This window comes from Podarcis pityusensis (assembly GCF_964106645.2).
Source record: "Podarcis pityusensis genome assembly, chromosome: 15".
NCBI lineage: Eukaryota > Metazoa > Chordata > Lepidosauria > Squamata > Lacertidae > Podarcis > Podarcis pityusensis.
This window is the reverse complement of record NC_138040.1, coordinates 3972936-3994855: the sequence shown is the minus strand read 5'-3', so window position 1 is coordinate 3994855 and position 21920 is coordinate 3972936. Positions and strand designations below refer to the sequence as shown.

General features: G+C 48.0%; 1 protein-coding gene across 1 annotated transcript in view; it reads right to left on the bottom strand.

Moving 5' to 3' along the window:
• Positions 1-21920, bottom strand: part of DOC2B (double C2 domain beta) — a 134114-nt gene that overhangs the window by 5778 nt on the left and 106416 nt on the right. Inside the window, exons 7-8 of the mRNA XM_080983136.1 lie at positions 2696-2777; positions 541-637 (exon numbers count right to left, since the gene is read on the bottom strand). Of these exons, the coding sequence (XP_080839262.1) occupies positions 541-637; positions 2696-2777 (179 nt within the window). The remainder of the gene's footprint in view (positions 1-540; positions 638-2695; positions 2778-21920) is intronic.

Genomic DNA, 21920 nt, shown 5'->3' with positions numbered 1-21920 from the left:
TCTAACTCTACAATTCTGCAATTCTGCGAATGGGGGAACAGACCAAAATCTCACCTCCTGGACTAAAAACATGGAACCGAGACATAATTATTCTTCAGTTTTTGTACTTCTCCAAGTTTTGCAACATAGATTCTTGGCACAGAAGAACTGCACCAGAATGCGTTGCAAAATATGAATTTCAGGGGGGGATGCATATATTGAAATAAACTCTGTATTTAAGATACTATTTTGTGATCAGATACATACAGATATGTATTGAAATACAAATTTTTGTATGGATATTTTTTGGTATGGTTTTTTTTAAAATTACAGAATAATATGGAAATGGGTTTAAGAATAAACACAGGTGAAATTGCCACGCACTGGGAAATTAAATTGACAAGAGCTGAGCCCTCTATCCCTGGTGGGAAGATACTTAGTGGGAATCTGTGCAATCTGCTGTAAAGGTCATGCTGAATCCAGGTGACATTTAACAGTCCAGTGCCTTGACAATTAAACTATCAAAGCTTTGCAGATCTCCCTTGGGAACCTCAGACTCACCAATAAAGTCGTTTGATTTGCCAATGTCATAGTCCCACACCGTCACCTCTAAGGTCTTCTTTGCCAAGTCACCGTGCTTAATCTCGTAGCAAAATTCCTGCAGCGGAAAGGGATAAACGTGCATTCAGGACGTGTTTCCAAACTTCTCGCTCTTATTGTCCAGCACTCTTTCAATGAAGCAGAGCTGCAAACTTGGTGCACTGGAGAAATTGCAGTTTGCAGGGGGCGCTGGTTAGTAGTGCCAAGTGGGGCTGATGGTGCAAAAGTCTGGGAGCCCAAACAGGAGATGGCGCTAGAGTGTTGGGGACTTTTTAGTTTAGAGACAAGGTAAGAGTCGACCTGATAGAAGTTTTTAATATTTAACAGTGTACTGTTTTTAACACTTGATTGGGAGCCGCCCAGAGTGGCTGGGGAAACTCAGCCATATGGGCAGGGTATAAATAATAAATTATTATTATTATTATTATTATTATTATTATTATTATTATTATAAAATTACGCATGGAATTGAAAAAGTGGATCATTTTTATTTTTATTTTTATCCTTCGTAACGCAAAACTTGGGAACATTCAATGAAGCTGAATGTTGGAAGAATCAGGGCACAGAACAGAAAGTCCTCTTCATGCAGCACATAGTTAATCTGTGGAACTCCCTCCCACAAGGAGGTAGTGATGACCACCAACCTAAGTGGCTTGAAAAGAGGATCAGACAAATTCATGGAGGAGAAGGCTATTGCTGCCTACTAGCCACGGTGGCTCTGCTCTGCTTCCATGGTCAGAGGCAGCAAGCCTTCTGAATACCAGTTGCTGGTGTGATAGGAATTTTGAGGTCTTAGATATATGTTAAATGTTCATAAGTGTACCAACCAAGCACATACATAGATCAGCACAGGAAGACCAACCTGAAACCATTTTGATTCCCAAACTGAGCAAAAGGTCAAAGGAAAATGGAAAAGCCTCTCCATTGTCTTAAGACAATCCTGTCTTACGATATGATTAGGGTGAGAGGGTAAGGATTTGCTGAACCAACAAACTGAATTGGAATACAAAAAAGGGAGGTATGAGGAGGTCCGGGAAACAAGCTAAAGGAAAATAAGTAATGGAAAATCTGTGTGTTTTTAATTATTTTTATTTTGTATTTTTGTTATTTTTTTCATTTTTATTGTAATATTTTAAAAAAGCTTAATAAATATCTTATATAAAAAAGAATAAGATATGATTAGGGTGTGAGGCTGTGACCTGGCCCAGGAACTAAGTATTTATCATTACAAAAGACTGGCCAGGCTACCCAGGCAATCCAATCAAGTGACCATTAAACAGGTAACCTGTCAAACGAGATAAACTCAGATTTCTGCTGTGGACCGCCTTTCCTGTGATGTAGCTATGATGTATCTGGGGGATGGTCTTAGGTTGCACCCCTTCTGTGATGTATGTATGATGTATGGAGGGGTGGCCTTGAGCTCCAGGGCAGGGAATTCAAAATGTCTATATAAGGCCTTGCGCGCCATTGTTCTGGGTTCCTCCTCCCTCCTGCGTGAGAACAGGATGCTGGACTAGACGGGCCAGTGGCCTGACCCAGCACGCTCCTCTTATGTTCTTAAGTTCAGTGTCAAGCAAGGGCCAACTCATTTTCACTTGGTGCCCAGTTTCCTGTCTGCTGAGGAGGAATCTGACATACAGTGCCAACCGCCTGGACTGGTTTTAAGTGGGAAGGTATGCAGATGGGTATTCGCTGAGAGCAGATGTGGGTTGGTGGGGCAGTGCCCCCTTCGCCCTGACAGAGAAATGGTGGCCCTCCAGATCCTGTTGGACTCCAACTCCCAGCAACCAGCACGGCCAATGACCAGGGATTATGGGAGTTGTAGTCTAGTGGCATCTGAAGGCCTGCCAATGTTCCATACCCCTGGAAGAAATAAAATATGTGGAGCCTGGCATTTTGCTTGTTGCTAAGCTGACCACAGCAGCACTCCAGACCTGATTCCTTTACCGCTTCAAGACTAGGGATGGGATGTCCTCAATCTGAAACTTTGGAGACCAAAGTATTGAGCTGGGTGGACCCATGGTTAGAGTGTGTCACTTTCCTACGTCCCTCCATCTAGGGCCCTTTCCATCTCCCATAGACCTGTAACAAACACCTGAAACCAGAGTGACTTTACCTCATTGAATTCAGGGTTGAGTGTTTTCTTCTTTACTGCCGTCTTGTGTTTGGATTTCTTGTCTTCGTCCGGTTTCAAGTACCTGCAAGTGAAACCACACGCCAATGTATATTCTAGCTGTTATCCACATTGCAGGTTAAATAAAAATTGGCAACATGCATAAACAGAACAAACACACACACAAAAAATCTAGGACTGGCGATATCCACTTTTCAACATTGCGATTGTTATAAGAATTCTAAGGTCCCAAATATAAAATAAACGTTCATAGATGTACAAGGCAAACGCATACGTAAGTATATAAACCACCTGTCTGAAATAGTACAGGACAGCAATCCTGAAGCCATTTTGACTCTCCCAAATTGACTTCAAATATTTCTCTGCAAGGAAAGCCTCTCCATGGTCTTTTGCTTACCTGTCTTAAGGGCATATTTGTGTATGAGTAGGGTGAGCCTGTGATCTGGATTCAGGAATTAAAATATTTATCATCACAAAAGAATGCCCAGGCTGCCCAGGTAAAGCAATTAGTGACAGGATTTCTGCTGGAGACTGCCTCCTTCTGTGATGTATGTATGTATGATGTTTTTGGGGGTGGTCTTGATCTACAGGGTGGGCAGTTTCAAAAGTCTATATAAGGGCTTGCACACCTTGGTTTTTGGGTTCCTCCTCCCTCCTGCATGTGGTGAGTGAGGACCCTGTTGCAACAGTTTAATAAAGATCAGGCTTACTAGTTGCTTTGCTTCTCAATATTCTCTGGCTGGCCTCTGTTATTTTCTCCTACTGATAGGGAACCCACTTAAGGACTCTATACAGGGTCTGGAATGCCTCATAAGGGAAAAGGAGCAGTTTCCCCCTTATAACACGATGCATCACCAGCTAAACATCCTGATATAGTGATAATAATAATAATAAATTTTATTTATATCCCGCCCTCCCCAGCCGAAGCCGGGCTCAGGGCGGCTAACAACAATACAAAAGTACAGTATAAACAACACTCGAAAATCATTCATTATAAAATTAATTAATTCAAGCCACTGGCAACCATTGGGCCAGAGCTCAGCGAAGATTGCCGAGGGAGGGAGTCAGGCTGTGCCCTGGCCAAAGGCCTGGTGGAACAGCTCTGTCTTGCAGGCCCTGCGGAAAGATGTCAAGTCCCGCAGGGCCCTGGTCTCTTGTGACAGAGTGTTCCACCAGATGCATCCTTCTTCCTTCTCCAGCACCCAGAGTGCAGAAGAATGAATGAGCAGCCTTGGCCCCAGTCTTGGCGGGAGCAACAGCAGTTTCACCCCAGAGCCCTGGGGCCGATGGAGCTTGATTCTCCATAAGTGGAGGGACTCAGGAGCGACAGCGGTTTCACCTGCAATATACTGCTGGGTAAAGGCACCATTGGGGATGCGGGTGGCGCTGTGGGTTAAACCACAGAGCCTAGGGTTTGCCGATCAGAAGGTCGGCGGTTCGAATCCCCGCGACGGGGTGAGCTCCTGTTGCTCGGTCCCTGCTCCTGCCAACTTAGCAGTTCGAAAGCATGTCAAAGTGCAAGTAGTTAAATAGGTACCGCTCCAGTGGGAAGGTAAACGGTGTTTACCTTGTGGCCACATGAACAGAAAGCTGTATGCCAGCTCCCTCGGCCAATAAAGCGAGATGAGCGCTGCAACCCCAGAGCCGGCCACGACTGGACCTAATGGTCAGGGGTCCCTTTACCTTTACCTTAAAGGCACCATTGCATTCTGGCCCTCAAACTGGTCCTGGGCGATGTGTCAACACATCACCCAGGCCTAGTACAATCAGAAATTAACAGAAATAACTGAAAAACTCCAAATGGTGCCGTCTGAAGGCTCTTTCTCCACCTCGCCTAACGGCGGGGCCAGGTGCCAGAGCTGCAGGGTGGGTGGGAATTAGGTTACTTCGGAGAATAAGCAGATGTCTCAGAGGCACTTAACAAGCAAAGATGTGGATTAGGCAGGGAGAGAGAGGAGAACGGGTGATGGTTTTTCATCCATGAAACCTAATTAGGAGTATCAAAGCAGGAGGGGTGTTGTGTATGGAAAGTGGGGATGTGTGTGTGTGTGTGTGCCTGCCTGCTGCCTAAAGGCCTGGCCTGGATCATTTCAAGGAAGAGACCCTGAGCTGTCAGCCAGTTGGCCGAGGCCTTCGGAGTTACAGTCACCAGGATAGCTCCACAGCTGTAAAACAGGGCTGGGTTGAAGTTCCTGGCCAGAACGGTCCTCAGGACTCTTCTCACACCACACTCCTCCTCAGGCCACGCCCCTCAACCCAGGCCACGCCCCTAACTGACCCTGCTTCACACCCTCCTCAAGTGTCTTTGCCTGGATGGAAAAACATCCTTGAACTCTGATCTTTGCTTGTCTGGAGGGAGGACAGAGGTTCTTTGCATGCACAAACTAGCCTACTGTTGTTATGAGAATTTAAAGGTCTTCTTGTTGTTGTTGTTTAGTTGTTTAGTCGTGTCCGACTCTTCGTGACCCCCTGGACCAGAGCACACCAGGCACTCCTGTCTTCCACTGCCTCCTGCAGTTTGGTCAAACTCATGCTGGTAGCTTCGAGAACACTGTCCAACCACCTCGTCCTCTGTCGTCCCCTTCTCCTTGTGCCCTCCATCTTTCCCAACATAAGGGTCTTTTCCAGGGAGTCTTCTCTTCTCATGAGGTGGTCAAAGTATTGGAGTCTCAGCTTCAGGATCTGTCCTTCCAGTGAGCACTCAGGGCTGATTTCCTTCAGAATGGAGAGGTTTGATCTTCTTGCAGTCCATGGGACTCTCAAGAGTCTCCTCCAGCACCATAATTCATAGAATCATAGAATCATAGAGTTGGAAGAGACCACAAGGGCCATCGAGTCCAACCCCCTGCCAAGCAGGAAACACCATCAGAGCACTCCTGACATATGGTTGTCAAGCCTCTGCTTAAAGACCTCCAAAGAAGGAGACTCCACCACACTCCTTGGCAGCAAATTCCACTGTCGAACAGCTCTTACTGTCAGGAAGTTCTTCCTAATGTTTAAGTGGAATCTTCTTTCTTGTAGTTTGGATCCATTGCTCCGTGTCCGCTTCTCTGGAGCAGCAGAAAACAACCTTTCTCCCTCCTCTATGTGATATCCTTTTATATATTTGAACATGGCTATCATATCACCCCTTAACCTCCTCTTCTCCAGGCTAAACATGCCCAGCTCCCTTAGCCGTTCCTCATAAGGCATCGTTTCCAGGCCTTTGACCATTTTGGTTGCCCTCCTCTGGACACGTTCCAGTTTGTCAGTGTCCTTCTTGAACTGTGGTGCCCAGAACTGGACACAGTACTCCAGGTGAGGTCTGACCAGAGCAGAATACAGTGGCACTATTACTTCCCTTGATCTAGATGCTATACTCCTATTGATGCAGCCCAGAATTGCATTGGCTTTTTTAGCTGCCGCGTCACACTGTTGGCTCATGTCAAGTTTGTGGTCAACCAAGACTCCTAGATCCTTTTCACATGTACTGCTCTCAAGCCAGGTGTCCCCCATCTTGTATTTGTGCCTCTCATTTTTTTTGCCCAAGTGCAATACTTTACATTTCTCCCTGTTAAAATTCATCTTGTTTGTTTTTGCCCAGTTCTCTAATCTGTCAAGGTCGTTTTGAAGTGTGATCCTGTCCTCAAAAACATCAATTCTTTGGCGATCAGCCTTCTTTATGGTCCAGCTCTCACTTCCATACATCACTACTGGGAAAACCATAGCTTTAACTATACGGACCTTAGATATGTATTAAATGTTCATAAATGTACCAACCAAGCACGTACATAAATCAGCACAGGAAGACAGACCTGAAACCATTTTTGATTCCCAAACTGACCAAATGTTTTCCCTGCAAGGAGGGAGGGGGGGGGTCAGGGAGCCTTCCCATTGTCTCAGGAATTGAGTAATCAGCATTTTAATGGGTGACAAACTATCAGCAAAGGCAATCAGATAACCTGGCAGACAGGAAAAACAACATTCAAATTTCTGTTTTAGACCACCTTTTCTGTGATGTAGGAATGTGGGTGGTGGTCTTGGGTTACATCCCTTCTGTGATGTATGTATGATGTGTGGAGGGGTGGTCTTGAGCTCCAGGGCAGGGAATTTAAAATGTCTATATCAAGGCAGGCACACCTTTCTTTGTGGTTCCTCCTCCTTTCCTGTGTGTGAGGGGAGTACCCTATTGCAACAGATCAATAAAGATCAGGCTTACTAGCTGCTTTGCTTCTCAATATTCTCTGGTTGGCCTCTGTTCTTTTCTCCTACCAATAGGAAACCTACATAAGGACTCTATATGGGCTCTTGTGTATCCCATAAGGGAAAAGGGCAGCTTTTGTTTACAACCCTGTACAAAAGCCGCATTTAACTCCATTGAACTTTTGCCTCTCGGCCCTTTGGAGGTTACGCAGAAGGAAATGCGGCCCCCAGCCTGGATTCCCTCCCCCCCCATGCCTGCTTTACGGGGGAACATGGTAAGTTTTCTTTTACCAGATCAGGCTATCTGGCCAGTATTGTCTACTCTGACAGGCAGCCGCTCGCCAGGGTCTCAGCTGTGAAAGGATTTTTCCTCCACTGCTTGGGACCAGAGACGCTTTGAGCTGGAGATGCCAGCAGGGATTGAGCCTAGGACCTTCTGCAGTCCAAGCAAGTGCTCTGAAATGGGCCCAGCACCTCTCTTTGCTGTGAGGGTCCAGTGGTTTCGAAGAGGCCTGTTTGAAAGGATTTCTGCATTTGCTGCTCAGGCGGCAAAGTTCATCCTGCCCGAAAATGCAGAAATGTCAGAAGACCCAGAGCCAGGCTGGGATCTGTGAGCAGAAGGAGCCACTGCCAATCAGGGTAGGAAGTACTGAGCTAGATGGTTAAATCATGAGATGAGAATCATGAGGACTAGAATCTTGGTTCATTTTTTTGTGAGAAAGGCCACAGTAGTGGAGCAATTGTTTCACAGGCAGCAGGTCCTGGCTTCAATCTCAGGCATCTCCAGGGAGGGCTGCGGAAAGGGTCCTTGCCTGAAACACTGGAGAGCCTCTGCTGGTCAGCGCAGTCTATCGGGTTGCAAGTAGCCAGATCAGGCTATCCTGATCAACCTTGTACTACCAGACTCTGCCTCTCCTTGGTGCTGCGTTCACGCTCCATTCCAACAATCAGTCCTAAACTTACTTTCTCTCCAAAGCATAGCTGTCAACTTACAGATTTGAAAATAAGGGACCAGCAGTCTAGAAAATAAGGGATCAGCAGCCAAAATAAGAGATCAACAATTACTTTGATAAAATACATATTTTGTTGCGTGCAAATGGCTTTAGATACCTATTAGGTCCATAAATTACCATATAACACATATTCAACACAAAAAAACAGCAACAATTTGTTATTGACAAAGGACAGCTGGACATAGAAAGGGCCCCATTACCTTCAGTAGCTTATTTAAGGGACATCATCAATAAGAGACAGCAGCAGGACATGACGCTGGGATAAGGGACTGTCCCGCCAAATAAGGGACGCTTGACAGCTATGCTCCAAAGACGCATTTCTAAAGCTATTCTTAGAGTGCTTCCTTTAGCCAGGAAATGCAGAAGCCGGGAGAGATAACTAGGTTTTCTTCAGCATCCTGTGAACTGGCCACTTTGAGTCAACGCTGGTCTTTGAATTCAGCTGCAGGCTGGACTTCCCAGCTGGGATGAAAACCCTTTGCGGACTCCGAGCTACAGAAGGATCTGCCCTAGACTTCTGTCTTGCAAAAGACTCTGGTGAGTTGCTGAGAGAGAGTGTGTTGTTTGATGCCAGAGAACTGAAGTAGCCAAACAAGGAAGGCTTCCAGTTTCTCAGGTGTGTTAGCTGCACAAAAGTCAGGTTCTTTGCTTCTTCTGGAGCAATTGGAGGTTCCAGTGAAGAGGATCTGCCTCTGATCTCCCTGCTTGGATAATTCTCTGGAAACCAGTGGTAATTCTTCAAAACAGCCTCTCTCATTTTTTCTTAACAGGGAAGAGGCCGAGGAAGAAGGGGGTTAAAGAAGGTAGCGGTCGCCTCAGGTGAGTGACACAGCCGTTTGCCTTGCATGTTGGCCTTTTACGTTTTGAACAGATTATCGAACACAGCGGCATGAAAGCTTTGGCCCTCAAGACGCTGAGCTCCAACTCCCAGAGCATCTGCTTATCGTGAAGACGTCCCCCAGGCTCCATCCCCAATGATAGGGCTGGGGGAAAAGACTCCCTGCCTGAAACCTCAGAGCGACTGCCGATCAGTGTAGACAACCCTGAGCTAGATGGAGCAATGGTCTGGCTCTGTATTAAGGCAGCTTCCTAGGGAAACGAGTCTGATGAAAATCGACTTTCTGCTACATGTCCTTTTCTATTAAAAAAGAGAATTGTGCAAAGATCACTAGAAGAAAAAAAAGGTTTGTGAGGATGACAGTGTGGCTGGTCCCAGGCAGATGGCTGCGTCGCTCAACAAGGCAGGCAGTGTTTATGAATCTTGGCAGAAAAGCGAGACCTTGATAGTGAGGTGGGATCGCACCCCGAGAAAGAGGGAGGGAGGGGAACCAAATGTGTGAGCTTGATGGCAGGGATCCGTGGACACCTTCCCTTTGCGGAAAGGCAGCTGGAGCCTCTTAGTTCAAGGTGGGGGGAGACAGCGCAGGAGGGCCTTTATCAAAGAAGGCCTCTCCTCCTCCCAGGGGGCAGGAGTTGTGAGCGGGAGCAGCTTCCCGCTGGGGGGCAGGGAGGTGTGCTCGGCTCCCTGCTCCTGATTGCTTCTGCTGCCGGGCCAAGCCTTCCAGCCGACCAATAGGGCCGGCTGGTGGGCGGGGCTGGCCGCATTTAAACAGCCGCGGCAGCGCTCAGCTCCCAGTCTGTTCCTGCTTTCTTCGGATCTCCCTCCCTCCCTCCCTCTTAGGTCAGCTTCTTTTTGCGTATTGACCTTGCTATTGACTTCAGTTGGTTGCCTTGGTTGCCCAAGGGGCCTGGTAGGACTTTTTTATCCATTACCTCGTAGCAATTTGTCACAACTTTCTGGTATTTGCGGTTAGGCATTGGAATATGTGTTCTGTGTTGGAGGATTGGGTATGGGCCATCATCTATCCCTCCTCTTCTGGGTATTCCGTTAAAGGAATCCGGCGGTTGTGGATCCTGTCCGATGCCCTGCTGGTGGCTAGGGCCATGGCACGACCCCTGGTGACATCACAGGGGAGCATCCAGTTGTATTTGCATCAACAGGCTCCTCCCATTGGTTGTTAACGCTGATATGACTCCTGGCTGAGCGGGGTGGAGTCTTGTATTGCTGTTTCATCCAGTGCCTAAGCCAATACTACTCACATGCTGTAACCAATAAAAGTTGTGGCCTAATTTTGCCCATTAACCTAAAATATTGTGTCTTTGTGACTTATTATACTACGCGGGTGGCGGGTCCTCGACTCACAAATGATAGTTGCGATAACCACCACGGATAATTGTTGGCATCCGTCTGTCTTGAGAGACAATGGAGTGCACCTCCAGGGGTGAAATCAAGCAGTACTGAAGTAACCTCCCTGGGGCGCAAGCCTGGGCAGTGTGTATGGAGGTCCTGGGCTGCCCAGACAACAAGACCCCCCCTCTCAACCAAAGAAAAGCAGAGGAAGATTTTTGGCACCATCTTGGCTGCAGGAGCTGCCAGAAGGAGGCGCCACCCAACCGTCTTAGGGACTCCACTCCAGATTTGTGTAGGGTTTATTCCTTAGCCCTTTCTTCTCCTGAAGATATTAAGTTGAGCCTGCAGGATCAGGCCAGTGGCCCATCTACTGCAGCATCCTGTTCCCACAGTGGCCAACATGATGGGAAGCCCACAAACACTGTCCTTGCAATCCATTCATGACAACAGATGATTGCTCTGGTTATATTCTTACAAGCCAATCATAACAACAATAATAATAAATTATTACCATTATTATACTTACAGTCACACCATCATTTATTTGTTTAGTTTAAAAACGTGCAGACCACTCTCCGTACAAAATAACAGGGCAGAGCACCACAAAACAATAACTGTATGGAAGTGAGAGCTGGACCATAAAGAAGGCTGATCGCCAAAGAATTGATGCTTTTGAATTATGGTGCTGGAGGAGACTCTTGAGAGTCCCATGGACTGCAAGAAGATCAAACCTCTCCATTCTGAAGGAAATCAGCCCTGAGGCTGGAAAGACAGATCCTGAAGCTGAGGCTCCAGTACTTTGGCCACCTCATGAGAAGAGAAGACTCCCTGCAAAAAACCCTGATGTTGGGAAAGATGGAGGGTGCAATGAGAAGGGGACGACAGAGGACGAGATGGTTGGACAGTGTTCTTAAAGCTACCAGCATGAATTTGACCAAACTGCGGGAGGCAGTGGAAGACAGGAGTGCCTGGCGTGCTCTGGTCCAGGAGGTCATAAAAAGTCGGACACGACTAAACGACTAAACAACAAACCGTGTTTATAATTCAGTCATCACAGTTCTTATTATTGTCGTGATTATGCTTACAACCCAGTGATCACACTTATTATTATACTCTTATTGTACTCACAACTGATCGCAGCAACATGAATGTTGGAAAAGGTTCACAAGTGATTGGGGGGGGGGGTGGAGCAACTCCCAGAGTTCCTTGGGAAGAGGGATAGATTGTTGAACCACTCTGGAAATTGTAGCTCGTTGAGGGTAATGAAAGTCTCCTAACGACGCTCTGAACCCTTAACAAACTACACTTCCCAGGAATCTTTGAGGGGGGGTGTGCCATGACTGTTTAGAGTACTATGAAAAGTGCTAAAATGTATAGTGCAGATGGGGCCCAAAAGATGGCTTTCTTGTCCCAACTGAGCCTCCCTTGGGCATCGAGACCTTGCTGAGCTCTTGTGCATTACAGTAGTACCTCTGGTTGCGAACGGGATCCGTTCCGGAGGCCCATTTGCAACATGAGCAGAACATCGCAACCCGTGTCTGCGCGGGTTGTGATTTGCTACTTCTGCGCATGATGTCATTTTGCGCGTCTGCGCATGCGTGAGCGGCGAAACCCAGAAGTAACCCTTTCTGGTATTTCTGGGTCGCTGTGGGACACAACCTGACAAAGCTCAACCTGAAGCAAACGTAACATGAGGTATGACTTTGCTGTATCCTTGACTTGTCCTTCGATCCTGACTCCCGGCTTGTTCTTCGGTCCTAGCCAGCAGTGCAGTGGCAAATTCAAAAGTGCTGGATCCCTACATGATAGCCACAGCCACACGCCCCGCTAGGATCACACAATAATCTCATAAACAATAATAATTAGGGGTGCCAAATCAACAACTGTACGATGCACGTACAGGAGCAAATGATTTGTAGAGTGCTCTGATACCTTCTTTGGGAGTGACTTGAGCTGTGAAGAACTTCCTGACAGTAAGAGCTGTTCGACAGTGGAATTTGCTGCCAAGGAGTGTGGTGGAGTCTCCTTCTTTGGAGGTCTTTAAGCAGAGGCTTGACAACCATATGTCAGGAGTGCTCTGATGGTGTTTCCTGCTTGGCAGGGGCTTGGACTCGATGGCCCTTGTGGTCTCTTCCAACTCTATGATTCTATGATTCTATGATTTTTGCACGGTTCCATTGCGCCCAACAAAACTTGTGCTCCCCATTCTCTTGAAATTGAATCCCCTTATCTTTTCAATGTTCCAAAATGCTGGGGCAGAAGTACAACTCCACACGTCAGTGTTTTTCCTATTTCCAGAGGGACTCTAGGAGCCTGTCCTCAGTGCCTGACTCACATCCTTTGACTGATTGGCCCCAGCCAGCAAACAAAGACTTCTTCCCAGTGGCTAAAAAGCTCCCCTTTTGTGCCAGTTGGGCGGTTCTAGGATGCTGGAGACAGCCTCCCTGCTGCAAAAATAGTAATGGGCCTTTGACCCGCCCTCCCCACGGGCCCCAGACAGCAACACCTCTGGTCCTAACTACAGACCCTGCGGTGCCCATCCGTCCATCCTCTGCTCTGGCCATCATGCAAATTGCTGACTCAGCCACTTTGCACCCTGAACTGTGACTCAGCTCAGCTTCCCAGAAAAGATTCCGAATCTAATTACCACTTCCTCCTCCCTCGGAGCAGCCATGGAGATAATTACCCATCAGCCACACGGATGGAACAGATGGACTGCTTCTGGCAGAGTAGCTCAGGTGAGAGGAGCAGCAAAGGCTTCTGCACTATTATTTTTCGGGACAAATCAGCCTAATTACAGACACTCGCAGAAGCAGAAGCTCAGGGCTGGGAAGAAGTGATGGGCAGAGCGGCAAGACCCAACTTTGAATCCCTAAATGGCCACAAAGCTCTCCGGCGGAGGCAGGGGACCCTAGGCTAATTGCTATCTCCTAGCCTGCCCTAGGGACGCAGGTGGCGCTGTGGGTTAAACCACAGAGCCTAGGACTTGCCGATCAGAAGGTCGGCGGTTCGAATTCCTGTGACGGGGTGAGCTCCCGTTGCTCGGTCTCTGCTCCTGCCCACCTAGCAGTTCGAAAGCACGTCAAAGTGCAAGTAGATAAATAGGTACCGCTCCGGTGGGAAGGTAAACGGCATTTCCGTGCTCTGCTCTGGTTCGCCAGAAGCGGCTTAGTCATGCTGGCCACATGACCTGGAAGCTGTACGCCGGCTCCCTCGGCCAATAAAGCGAGATGAGCGCCACAACCCCAGAGTCGGCCACGACTGGACCTAATGGTCAGGGGTCCCTTTACCTTTACCTTAGCCTGCCCTACCTCACAGGGTGGTCGTGGGGAGGAAACTGGCGGGGGGAGGAGAGTGGGAGAGATCCTGCAAGGTACTCCTCAGAGCACATATGGGGTACTTTTTCTAGCTTGAAGATGGCACTTGCTTGTAAGGAAGCTTCCAAGGTGGGGCAAGGTGGTTCAGAGACCCAGACCTTGTGGGTGGGGTATAGAGTGGGGCCAGCGAATGAGAGGGGGCATGGCCCGGGGAGAGTCTTGGGGGCCAGATAGAGAGGCACAGAGGGCCAGATTCAGCCAGGGTTTCCCCACTCTGCCTTAGAGCTGTTCTACCAGGCCTTTGGCCAAGGCACAGTCTGACCCCCTCCCTTTGGTAATCCTCACAGAGCTCTAGCCCAATGCTTGCCATTAATTTGATTTTGAATTAATTTTAAAATGAATTGATTTTAGAATGTTGTGTTACTTTTATTGTTGTTAGCTGCTCTGAGCCCAGCTTTGGCTGGGGAGGGAGGGATATAAATAAAATTTTATTATTTATTTTATTATTAGAAGAGGGGTGAGATCTTAGAAGAGCTGGAAGGGACGACAGGGGTCATCTAGTGCAACCCACTGCAATGCAGGATAAAAAGTAGATTGCAATGAAATAATGGCAAGTCTTTTTCCAGCCCTGGCCTCTGTGTAGAGTGTGAAGCTATAGGGACCTCCTCCTTCTCCTCTCCAAAAGCTATGAACTGGACTCCCCCAACCCACATTATCCCATTTTGGGATTGGGGAAGGAACCTTCTGCACCTCCAAAGAATTCTAGTGAAATCATGGGGGGTTCTGTTTGGACTTAGTTTACACGTGTCGGGGTTGGTCTAGATGCCCTCTAGGGGTCCCACTTTCCACTCCCTATGATTCCTAGAAGCAAGCTTGGCCCACGATCCTCGTGCGGTAAATATGATCTCCAGATTACGCCGCTGAAGTGGTGGCAGTCGGGATGGGGGGAAATCGGCACTCCTCAGGAAAGGCAAACTGCAGCTGCTGCCTCGTTTGCATATCTTAATGAGATCAATTAATTTCTGCAAGGCAGGGCAAACAGATGGGGGTGGGGTGGGGGGAGAGGAAGGAAGCAGCAAAGAGAGGAGAGAAAACAAGGAAAGAAAGATTGGCAATCTTGGGGGGAAAGGTTCAACTGGCTGCCATTCCACCACCATCCAGTAGTGGTCACCGTTCTCCCACGGCTGAACACCCCAGAATGGCTGTGTGTCAGGGATGGAGAGCCGAGAGCCTGCAGATATCGCTGGACTCCAACTCCCAGCATCCCTGGTCACCGGCTATGCTGTCCGCTGGGGCTGATGGGAGCTGGAGACCAGCAACAGCTGGAGGGCCACAGGTTCCCCTGTCCCTGGTCAAAGAAGAGGCGTCCCCCTCATAGCTGTCAACTTACAGATTTGAAAATAAGGGACCAGCAGCCTTGAAAATAAGGGACCAGCAGCCAAAATAAGGGACCTGCAGCCTCACCTGTTCCAGGCACTCCAGTCTTCCTGTCCTCCTGCAGGCTGGTCAAACTCATGCTGGTAGCTTCGAGAACACTGTCCAACCAACTTTGTAACCAGAGGTTCAACTGAATAGAATCTGAACCACATGCACCACAAGGCCTATGAAGCCTCAACTTAAGATGGCTCCCCGGCCTGGTTTTGCACTGCAAAGTTTGCAGCAGCACGTGCAACAAAATGGCGTCCAGCATTCAAAAACCCCCTCAGCTTGCATTAACTAGCCACACACTAGGCATGCAAGCTCCACCCCCCAGTCATTCTTAGACTTCCTATTGGGTGAGCAACACAGCCAAGCAACACAGTTGGAGCCTCCCTCCTCCCTGGCCGGCCGGGAGGGAGGGAGAGGAGCTGCTTCCTTTGACACCATTTAAGGGACATTTAAGGGACATCCATCAATAAGGGACAGCAGCGGGACATGGCGCTGGAATAAGGGACTGTCCCTTCAAATAAGGGACACTTGACAGCTATGGTCCCCCTCTCTCAGGCGTGGATGCCTCTTTCAAAGAGAGACATTCCTCCATCTCTCGTTTGCAGCAAGGAGGGGGCAGCTTGTGCCTCCTCCCCAATGTTGCTGGACTTCAGCCTTGTTCTGTGCCCTTGGGTGTTTTCTCTTGCCTGGAATGAGTCCCTGAATTATGATACTGCCTCTTGTGATAGAAATTTTGAGATCTTGACCCCTGACCATGAGGTCCAGTCACGGACGACTCTGGGGTTGTGGCGTTCATCTCGCTTTATTGAACAAGGGAGCTGGCGTACAGCTTCCGGGTCATGTGGCCAGCATGACTAAGCCGCTTCTGGCGAACCAGAGCAGCGCACGGAAATGCCGTTTACCTTCCCGCCGGAGTGGTGCCTATTTGTCTACTTGCACTTTGACTTGCTTTCAAACTGCTAGGTGGGCAGGAGCTGGGACCGAGCAACGGGAGCTCACCCCATCACGGGGATTCGAACTGCCGACCTTCTGATTGGCAAGTCCCTCTATGAGATCTTAGATATATGTTAAATGTTCATAAGTGTACCAACCAAGCACGTACATAGATCAGCACAGGAAGACCAACCTGAAACCATTTTTGGTTCCCAAACTGACCTCAATTATTTCTCTGCAAGATCAAAGGAAAATGGAAAAGCCTCCCCATTGTCTTTTCCTTCACAAATCCTGTCTTAAGGGCACATTTAAGATATGAATAGGGTGTGAGCCTGACCTGGCTCAGGAACTAAGTACAGTGGTGCCTCGCAAGACGAAATTAATCCGTTCCGCGAGTGTCTTCGTCTAGCGGTTTTTTCGTCTTGCGAAGCAACCCTATTAGCGGATTAGCGGATTAGCGCTATTAGCGGTTTAGCGGCTATTAAAGGCTTATCGGCTTAGCGGCTTAGCTGCTAAAAGGCTATTAGCGGCTTAGCGGCTTAGAAAAAGGGGGGGGGGAGCGGAAAAAAAATCTCAAGACTCGCAAGACATTTTCGTCTTGCGAAGCAAGCCCATAGGGAAATTCGTCCTGCGAAGCAACTCAAAAACGGAAAACCCTTTCGTCTAGCGGGTTTTCCGTCTTGCGAGGCATTCGTCTTGCGGGGCACCACTGTATTTATCATTACAAAAGACTGGCCAGGCTCCCCAGGCAATCCAGTCAAGTGACCATTAAACAGGTAACCTGGCAGACAGGAGGTAAACAAAGCACTCAGATTTCTGCTGTAGACCGCCCTTTCTGTGATGCATGTATGATGTATGGAGGGGTGGTCTTGAGCTCCAGGGAAGGCAATTTAAAATGTCTATATCAAGGCAGGCACACCTTTCTTTGTGGTTCCTCCTCCTTTCCTGCGTGTGAAGGGGGCACCCTGTTGCAACAGATCAATAAAGATCAGGCTTACTAGCTGCTTTGCTTCTCAGTATTCTCTGGTTGGCCTCTGTTATTTTCTCCTACCAATAAAGAACCTACCTAAGGACTCTATATGGGCTCTTGGATACCCCATAAGGGAAAAAGGGCAGATTTTGTTTACAACACTCTCTTGTGCCCAGATGGAGATGTTTAGAAAAATGTAAGTTTTATAGAGTCGTTTATGTGTCGTTCAGGCCATTTTTGCTGCCGGACACACACGCCACCAGCATGCGGCCCCCAAACGGGTGCCCCAAAGGCATGGCATCCCTTGGGCTTCATCCTTGCCCTGGTCCTGAAAATGACACCACACACACATTATTTTTGTGTGCGTGGTCTTGCGCCTTCTTCTGTGGCCTTATTTTTGCAAGGGTTATTATCATTTAATCGCCGAGCTTTTTCCAGAGGTTGAGGGCTTCTGAGCAACACTTTGTTTTCCTTGAGAACATAAGGATGCAATTGCTACTCTGAACTAAGACGCACTCTGAGGCAGTTGTGGTTTTTTTTTGTGTGTGTGTGTGTGACGAAATCTCCCGCCCCCAACTTGTGCACGGCAAACAACTGGCGTGATTCAGCTCCCGTTGCTTTCTCACTTCCACCAATCTGTTCCTGCTTCGTTCTCCCCAACGGCTTCTCTCTTTGTCACAGGCTCACTTGACTTCGCAACTTCTGCATTGTCTCCAGCAAAACACATCGTGGGCAGGCCACACACAGAGCACAAAGCCTTTCAAGGGCTGCCTGGCCCGCCTGCCGAAAGCAGGCAAGGTGTCCAAAACAGAAGAGACGGTCCTCCCATCTCCCCACACCTCTCCAGGATCGTGGCAGTTTCCGCTATGCACTTTTTATGGTTTCCAGAGTGACTTCTGTACTATAAGCAAAAACCAATATTATCCCTCCTTATCCAGGCTAAACAGACCCAGCTCCTTCAAGCGCTCCTCATCAGGCTTGGTTTCCACACCCATGACAATCTTTTTCGCCCTCCTCTGCACACCTTCCACATTCAACATCCTTCTTAAATTGTGGCGCCCAGAACTGAACACTGGACTCCAGGCAGAATAGAGTCCATTGGCTCTCTGGCCCCACCAGTCCTATGGGCACAGGCTACCACTAACCATAGCTGTCAACTTACAGATTTGAAAATAAGGGACCAGCAGCCTCGAAAATAAGGGATCAGAAGGCAAAATAAGGGATTTTCCAAGCACAGGTATGTTCAACTTCTGAGCCCCTCCAAGCCAAAGGCAGAAAGTCCATCCAGCAGCCAAATGAAGCCTCAAGCGGTGGTTCCCACAGTGCAGCAACCCGGCAAAGGGGATGCAGCAAGGAAAACCACCGTCACCTCTCCGCTGGGAAGCGCTGAGCAAAGGCGAGTCCCCAGGCAACGCGGCTGATTTGATCGGCACAAGGCATGCAAGTTCCACCCCCCAGTCGTTCTTAGACTCCTTATTGGGTGAGCAACGCAGCCAAGCAACACAGTTGGAGCCTCCCTTCTCCCTGGCCGGGAGGGAGAGAGGGAGGGAGGGAGGGAGGGAGGGAGGGGAGCTGCTTCCTTTGACACCATTTAAGGGACATTTAAGGGACATCCATCAATAAGGGACAGCAGCAGGACACAGCGCTGGGATAAGGGACTTTCCCACCAAATAAGGGACAGTTGACAGCTATGCCACTAACTAAACTTTTAAGTAGACTGTGTAGAAGAGGTGCAGCCCTAGATTTGTGCTAGAGCACATGTTTTGAATGTGGGTGTTATGTACTGAGTTGAATAGGATCCAAAATGCAGCAGTCTGATTGGTCCTAGAACAACAGGGTTCAGAATGCAGCAGTCTGATTGGTCCACAGGAGCCACCCAATCTAGCTCCAGGTGGAAGTGAATCCGCAACCTGATTGGCCTACAGAAGAATCCCAGAATTAGCCAATCACGTAGGGCCCATTGTGTAAATAATGTATATAAAGCAGACATTCTGAGGGAACTTCCATTCCTCCTCACCACTATGAGCTGAATAAAGAGCATGGAATCCACTCTCGACTCCGAGTATATTTCAGAGGAAGACCTCAGTTTTAATCCCCAGCACCTCCAGGTTTTTGTTTAGTGCTGTTGGACTACAACTCCCATAATTCCTGGCCACTGGCCATCCTGCCTGAGGCCGACATCTGGAGGACATCTAGAAACATCTGGAGGAGAACAACAGGTTGGGGAAGCCAGAGCAGGGTGATGCAAGGTTCTTTTTAACCTTGTGTGTGTTTGTGTGTGTGAGTTCTGGTTACATATCTAAAAAGGATTTTTTTTTAAAAAATCTATTCAGAAACAAATCAAGCTGCATTCCATGGGGCTGACACCCCAGGAAAGTGAACAGAGATTTGCAGGCTTCATTTGAGGTGAAGGGCTCGAAGCATTCCTTTCTCAGCGCTTTTAATTAAGCAAGGATGCTGTTTTATGGCTGCTGGGGATATTTTTCAACACTGCTAGGGCTTTTGTTTAATTCTGCCTTCATCGTTTTATTACTGCGTTCTTGAAATGTATTTATTGTTCTGTTGGTTTCCATTTCGTTTTGCAGTGGGCTTTTTGTGTGTTTGTGTGTCATGTTCCTTGTGTAAGCCACCTTGTGCAACTTTCGCAAAGGGGGGGGGGATCTTTGCAAGGCTGGGGGCTGTGTTCCCTCACCCATGCGCCCATGGCTGGAGGGGCCAGAGGCAAATGGGGCAGAGCCATGGGTATGACTCTCACCTGTGCACTGTAGGCTACATTCCAGTCAAGCAAAATTCAGAAATTTATACACGCATATCAATATTTGGGCAAGAAAAGGCATAATCACAGTCCAAGGACACATTTCTGGCCAGGCAAATATACTTAATTAAGGTGCAATGCAGGGCTGGTGGGGGGTGGAGCTGGGTGAGGGGCCTAGAGTGGGAGTCCCAAGGGCCACACAGAAGGCCTAGAGGGCCACATCCTGCTTTAACACATACAGTGAAGGGATATAAATATCCACAAGCAAATAAATAAAGGACTCTGAGCATTGCCTGGACCTGCAGATGTGAGACCTAAAGAGTCTTGTGCCTTGGATATAAGGAACAGTGTTTAATTTTGAGGAAGACCAAGCACACATTTCCAAATCGAGTTGAAACCGAGAGAGGGATTCTGGGGATCTCCTGCAAAAACCATGCTGCCTGCTGGTGGAACTGCCTGGTTTGCTCCCAGTAGCCTCAGCTTGTAGATTGGTAAATAAACCAGACCCAACAAAATATTACAAATATAGAATCTATTCGTGCTCAAGGCAAAGCGTTTTTTGCTTCTTGTTTAATCGCCATTGTCCAGATCACAATATTACCCAACTATACCACACTGTTTTGAATGTTTTAAGTGCTGAGATATCTGTTGCTATTTTCATGCATATCTCCTTGAGATTCACATGTGGAAGGCAATTAATCAATAATTGGCACAAAGGGATGCTTTAATCTATCAATTTTGGTTTCCCATTTTCCCTGATCTGAATTTCTCTTCTCCACATCCCTGCAGCAGTCTGCATTTTTTTAAAAAAGTACTCATGACAATTTGTCAGCATTTTAGTGCAAATTTCTCTACACACCCCTGCAAGCAATTTCCCCCAGTATAATGCATTTTATATGTTGCTTTCGCATACACATGTCTCTTTATCCACATTTCCCCCTAAAACGGTGTTCTTAAACTTTGGGTTCCCAGGTGCAGTTGGACTAAAGTTCCCATCATCCACAGCCAACTTAGCCAATGGTCAAGGATGATGGGAGTTATATTTCAACAACGCCTGGGGACACAATGTTGAAGAACGCTGTTCTAATACAAGGATGTTCGTACGTATTGTTTAGTTGGCGAACTCGTGAAATCCAGAGAGGTGTGAATTTTGAATAATAGTCGTGTTTCAGTTTATGTATTTATTTATTTTTGGGAGGGGAGGAAGAAGTGTGAATTATGTAAAGGTAAAGGGACCCCTGACCATTAGGTCCAGTCGTGGCCAACTCTGGGGTTGCGGCGCTCATCTCGCTTTATTGGCCGAGGGAGCCGGCGTACAACTTCCGGGTCATATGTCCAGCATGACTGAGCCACTTCTGGTGAACCAGAGCAGTGCACGGAAACACTGTTTACCTTCCCGCCGGAGCGGTACCTATTTATCTACTTGCACTTTGACGTGCTTTTGAACTGCTAGGTTGGCAGGAGCTGGGACCGAACAATGGGAGCTCACCCCGTCGCGGGGATTTGAACCGCCGACCTTCTGATCAGCAAGTCCTAGGCTCTTTGACCACCCGCGTCCCGTGAATTAGGCCTGCAATGCAAACCTGCCAGGCTGGTACCAGAGAGACTTGGGTTCCACTCAACCATGAAGCCGACCAGATGATTTGGGGCCAGCTTACCCTACCTCACAGGGTTGTTGTGAAGATAAAATGGGACTCGGGGAGACCTGCCTCTCCCACCTTGAGGTCCTTGGAGGAAAGATGGGATATAAATGTAATAATAATAATAACAGCAGCAGCAGGAGCAACAATGATCACAATTCCTTTTCCACCACCCCTTAATAGTGTGCCATATGACCTGAAGGAACACAGACAGATGTGATTTCCTGCATGTAAACATTTGCAATATCTATTCAATGAGGATGGTTGTGTTTTTTTTAACCTCCAAGAAATTCATATCGAAACATCACGGGTCCCGGGTAACAGCTGGAGCCTGGAACAGAATACCAATGAGCTTGGGGACTTCACACAGTGTGTGTTTGCAGCTCTGAGGAAGCTAATCATTTCTCCACCAGTGGGATAACTTAAGCCAGGTTCTCAACACACAAAAATAGGCAAACAGGGGTATGTGTGTATGTGTGGCTAATGGCTGTATCTATTTGTTTATTAATAGACTGCATTTCCTGCAACCAACAGAAGGTGGAGCCAGACAGGCAGAGCCACCTGGTTCAAGTTTATTCCCCATTGGGAATGATAGGCTGGAAGGCACGGAGCCCAACAGCAGGGGGAGCCGCAGAGCCAGTGAAAGGCTCATTCTGGTTTTGCCACCATCCAACTCCCTGCTGAGTTCTCCAAGGGGTGACAATGAGAATATAAGGAGGAGGAAACTAACAGGCAGGGCAGTCCCCTGGACTGGCAGGCTGGCTGGGCTGGCTGAAGG